Source organism: Anarrhichthys ocellatus, unplaced genomic scaffold (assembly GCF_004355925.1).
Source record: "Anarrhichthys ocellatus isolate YVR2014 unplaced genomic scaffold, GSC_Weel_1.0 scaffold80, whole genome shotgun sequence".
Lineage (NCBI taxonomy): Eukaryota > Metazoa > Chordata > Actinopteri > Perciformes > Anarhichadidae > Anarrhichthys > Anarrhichthys ocellatus.
Genome location: NW_022280110.1, coordinates 622,697 through 628,197, shown reverse-complemented (window position 1 = coordinate 628,197; position 5,501 = coordinate 622,697). Strand labels below are relative to the sequence as shown.

Below are 5,501 nucleotides of genomic sequence, written 5' to 3'. Positions count from 1 at the left end.
TATATATATATATGTATGTATATATATATGTATGTATGTATATATATATGTATGTATATATATATATATGTATGTATCTAATGATGATGTTTATGGTATCTAGAGGGGGAATCCTGCTGAGTTTGGCGATTCCCTGACTCTAACTCGTGCAGCACCATGAGGTGGACATTTGTGGTTCAGAGTGAAATATTTCAATAACTAATATATTGATTGCCTTTAAATTTGCTCCAGGTATTCATGGTCCCTGGAGGATGAATCCTACTGCCTTTGGTGATCCTCTGACTTCCTCTAGCCTCACAGTCAAGTCAAAGTTTTCACTTATGTCAACACTGGATAGATTGGCACAATATTTTGGAAGGACAATCTTCTGCCAAACTAATGACGTTCCCATCAGAGAAATAGGCCAAGAAAATGAAAGAGAAAAACTGAATGATCCAAAAATCAAAGAGGGGAATAAATGCATAATAAGAGAAAGAAAACAGCAGATGGAGATGCCTTTCTTAAATGGGCATATCAAAGCCTTCCTCTGTTGAATTTGGACAAATGAATCAAGCCTTTTTTGAAAGGTTTGAGTTAATATAATGTAAGAGCAATTACATTTTATCAGCAACAATCATCCCTCCCTGTCCGGTGGGGAAGTCTTTGCTGATATCATTAGCTTTCTTAACTTTCTAAGTGGGGTTAGCCTACCACCGTGTTGAAATCCCTCAGTGTATGGAATGCATCGAGGCTACGCTGGTTGCAGCGGGCGACTCCCAGGTGTTGAGTGGGTCAGTTTTTAATCAGGTTGTCAAATCTCCAATCTCACGTAATCTGTCATTATCTCCGCCTGATTGCTTAGCATGCTGCAAATTTAAAGGGTATGTTGAAACCCAAAGAGTCCATGCCTTCATTTATATCTGCCTGAGTGCTGCGCGATCTAATTATAATGGCTGGATAGCATTACAGTAAGGGAATAACAACACTCATCCCCACCCGATTCTGTTTTTATCGGTACAAGTGTTTTCTTCTTCAGGACATAATGCTGTATGGTTCCAGTGATGGAGTTAGCCAGGTATAGTGTTGCAGAGATTATTTATATTCTTGAACTGTGTTTACTCTGTTTCATATTCATTTTGCTGACTCATAGATTTCCGAGGCCACGGTAATAGAAATGTCACATTTTCGAAGTACCTGTAGGTTGAAATTGTATACACCAGTGACGTATGCTGAGGTCCGTTGGTCCGTTAGTTATGTGTTTGATTCTCATATTTCAAGCTTGCTGACTCAGAAAGTATATTGATGTAGCATTACACAGAAGGAGGATTGGATGTTTTTAGTTTCAGATTTAAATTGCACCTTTAACATCAAATGCTTTAAGTATATTTGGAATCTCTAAAAATAGGATTGAATTTTATGCCGCGTAATATATTTAGGAAATGGTGCTTACTAATAGGACGCAATCAGAATATTTACACTATGCCAATAAAGCTATTACAGTTTTATCACCAAGCTTTTTTATCAGGAAAAGGCTGTTATGTCCATCATTTTTCAACTGTAAAATGACTATCAACCGGAGCAAAGCATTTTCTTTATTTGTGATAATAATGTCCCCTAAAGACATTTGTTTTTGGAATTGCCAATAAAGTAACATACAGCGGATGATATGGATATCTCCTGGCTAAATAACGCAAATCCATTTTTAAGATTTTGCATTTCTTCCCTTGACGATCAATTTCCAGATATTCAACAATGAATGTGCATTTAGTAATGCAGAGCCAGAAGCAGTTATGCAGTTATTTATTTTGTATTTTCCATAAAACTTAACAACGTTCTAATTACATTTGACTGAAACTTGAACACTTGGTGTTTATTGTGAACTTCATAGTCCTAACGGGTAAATATCACATACACAGAGCAAAAGTCATCCCCGATCACAATTGTCTTTTTGAAAGAATTTGACTTTCAGACTAACCACAAACCAAAACAAGTGGACATGAATGTTTCCATCCGCTCAGATGTCTGTATGCACGTTGATACTATTCAATAAGATTATATATATATATATATATATATATATATATATATATTAGTAAAGTGTGCAGCTGTAGCTGTATCAGCATAAGAAACCCCCAAACGTTAAGAGTATAAAGGTCCGGGCCTCAGTGTCCTCGCAATAAAAGTGAAGTGGAAAGTGAGTAGAAGTAAGTGAAAAAGAAATGAATGACAGCAAAGAATGAAGTGAAAATAGGAGGCGAGGATCAACTGCTAGATTGAGTTGAGATGCTTGTAATGCCAGCGTAATCTAAAGCAGATTTCTGCAGCTGGTTTACTCGTAGCTAAGTGGCTAGCAAGATTCTCCACTAACACAGAAAAAACATGTCTGATATAGATTCAACAAAAGTAGTATAATGTTTCATAAATGATCTTGATATACTCATGTATGCAATCTTTGCATGAAAAGGTACAATATTGAATTCCACCAATATCCTCCTCGTCTATAACATTAAATGTCTCAATAGGAACCATTTGGTTTATGGTTTGGTTATATCAAACATTCAATGTAGGAAGCTACTGAAGCACCTTATTGACAGGACGTTTATGATCATATAACCTGAACAGCTTTTGGTTTTAAGACAGTTACTCCCTTTTCAGCTCTGTCAGCGACTTGGAGGTGATTTATCTGCCTCTTTGCCAGGAAGGATATCAGTGCAGACCAACAGTCTCTGCCCACATTGCAATTTGATGATATTAAGACAGTATCGGAACTCCGGCCTCTCCATGAACTGCAGCAGCTTTCTGTTGTGTTTCTGAATCTGTACTGACTCAGGGTTCGTAATGACATATGGAGTTTGACTTTTGTGTGTTCCAGTGTGAGCTGGAAATGCTCTCATTCTTTTCTCTCTCCCCATAATCTCGTTCTCTTCTTCTGTCATCGCCTCCTGTAATTGTTGTAACCTCAAACCTCCTCTTCTGTCTTTTCTGTCCTCCATCCATGTTAAAGGGATAGTTCGGATGTTGTGAAGTGGAGTTATATGAGGTACCAGCACAGGAGCAAAGCAATGTACTGCTGTGGACGGCGGGGGCAGCATCAAAACTTGTTTTTTAGGCATCTAAAATAAAAGGCCATTTAAGTAAATAAATTTCTGATGAAGTGTACGCTATATGTCGATTCTTTTCACCGCTTTACCTTGCCGTCAGACAGCCCTTTCCGATGGGAAACTGAAGTCTTGTATCCATCTATGCTCTCTTCAAAATCCCAAAACTCCTTTGACAAAAACAGCAGATTTACCTCGCAGAGCACGAGAGCTGCTGGTCTACCGCTGCCTCGATCAGTGAGCTATTTTGTGTTATTGTGACTTTTGTGTTTTAAAGGATTGCTTCAGATTCACCAAAGTCACACAATAACACAAACAAACTAACCGTCCTTGTTCATCTGCTATATGTAATAGCTGAATTATTTTTGTATCGCTCATACACTTTAACACACAGTATTGATGATACTGTCGTGAACAAATAATCTCTGTTTACCAAGTGGCACACACAACATGCTTTGTACTGTGATGGTCACTCTGTGATACTTGAATACTCACCTCCTGCTTCTCCCCTCTTGTGTTTCCTCCAGGCGGATGCTAAGATGGTGTGTGATGTGGTCAGTCGTATGGAGGACACAGAGCCTTACTCTGCCGAGCTGCTCTCCGCCATGATTCGCCTGTGGTCCGACTCAGGCATCCAGGAGTGTTTCAGCCGCGCCCGCGAGTACCAGCTCAACGATTCAGCGCAGTAGTACGTACACATGGTCACTGTGTCTCTGTGTGGTTATTTTGGCTGTTGCAGCACATGTGAAATGGAGCCGGTTCTAGTTTGATTCTCCTGTTTTATTAGTGAACATGTTAAATATTAATCACACAGACTTGATAGGCGGTTCCCTGTGTAATAAGAAGCAGTTTCATTCTTTGTCACAGAGGTACATTTTACAATTGCGATATTGCTCTCTGGTGGTATCGCCCAGCATCCCAAGAAGTATCATATCACTGAGTCGGCACAGAAGCAAGTGTATCCATCCACCCACCATAAAAGATAAAAGAAAACAAAAAATGCTCTTAAGCACACACTCAAACACACTTTATTTATTTACAATCTTCTAAATGTGATTATATGCTAGCTATTACGACACACACAGTCAATCACCATTACAAGTACAGGGCCTGATTTATGCTCAGTGCCTGTGTGTGGGTGGAGAGAGAGAGACAGCAGGAGAAACACGGCAAAGGAGAGAGGGAGAGGGAGGGAGAGAGGAGGTGGGGGAGTCATTTCCTTCAAGTGCCACGTTTGTGCATGTAGCCCTTATTTAATTGTGCACCATACAGCCAGTGAAAATCCAAAGTGATATTAAGATAAATTGAGGTAGAGTGACAGATGGAGTCATATACTTTGTTGTAATTTGTTGCTGTGTGCAGCACATACAGTACACGTATATCACTCTTATAGGCCCCAACCAAGGACGTAGTGAATGTAGCTTGTGTTTGTCTTTAGTTGATACACTGACATGGATTCATATTAAACGGCATTCTTAGCTGCACCAAAACAATATACCACATAAGTAAAACAGTACATTTCATGGGGAAAAGTATAAAGTATGCTCGTCTGGAAATACTTTTAAATTATGTTAGTGAGTCTTTGCACCATGGCTTTGGATTTCTACTATACTTCTGGGTTGATTTACTGACATTGTTTGTTAGTTGAATTTATATTTCCTACTTAGAATTTAAAGGTTTATAGGAAACGGTTACCTTTACATTAAAACTGGCTAAAATAGGAAGAAACAACTCCTTGAAATGAGATCAAATGCACCATCTGGATGAGAATCTACCAGTTGAAATACGTGTCCAGACTCACAGCTTATGCAGACACAGAGGCAACAAAAAGAGAAAAGAAATAGGAGAAGATAAGGAAAACCGAAGAGAGCGGAGAACACGAGAAAAGTCGGAAAGAGAAGGAGGAGAGATCAGAGAAGGCGATTGGGCAGCGGCCCGGACAAAGAAAGCACATCAAAATGATTGAATGATACAGGCCGCAAGACAAATGAGATTATAAAGGCAAGGACAGGAGTGACTCGGTCAGAAGGGATGAGGAAGCAAAAGAGGATGGAGACAGAGGAAGAGAGAAAGTTGCAGCACTTAGTTATTTCGCACCACGGCAGACATCTTGGAAGTGCAAACATATTCCTGTCAACATTTACATGTGGTCAATTAACTCAAACAACATCCGGTGTGTGTGTGTGTGTGTGTGTGTGTGTGTGTGTACGTGTGTGTGTGCACGTATGTGTGTGTCCGTTTGTGTGCCTGTGTTAAATGTCACATTAAAGATTGATGCACACTTCCTATTATGTTGTGGCCTGTGGAGCAGAACAGGCCGACCAGCCAATGAACTGATAGGACAGATATCACATGATCAGACCACATTCTGTTTAACTGTGTGTGTGTGTGTGTGTGTGTGTGTGTGTGTGTGTGTGTGTGTGT

At 39.6% G+C, this 5,501-nt stretch overlaps 1 protein-coding gene across 2 annotated transcripts in view; it reads left to right on the top strand.

Annotated features, from left to right (window-relative positions):
• The window catches only part of gnao1a (guanine nucleotide binding protein (G protein), alpha activating activity polypeptide O, a), an 87,327-nt gene that overhangs the window by 56,274 nt on the left and 25,552 nt on the right, over nucleotides 1-5,501 (top strand). For both annotated transcript variants that reach the window (XM_031874389.1, XM_031874391.1), the window contains exon 4: nucleotides 3,605-3,765. In XM_031874389.1, coding sequence (XP_031730249.1) covers nucleotides 3,605-3,765 — 161 coding nt within the window. The remainder of the gene's footprint in view (nucleotides 1-3,604; nucleotides 3,766-5,501) is intronic.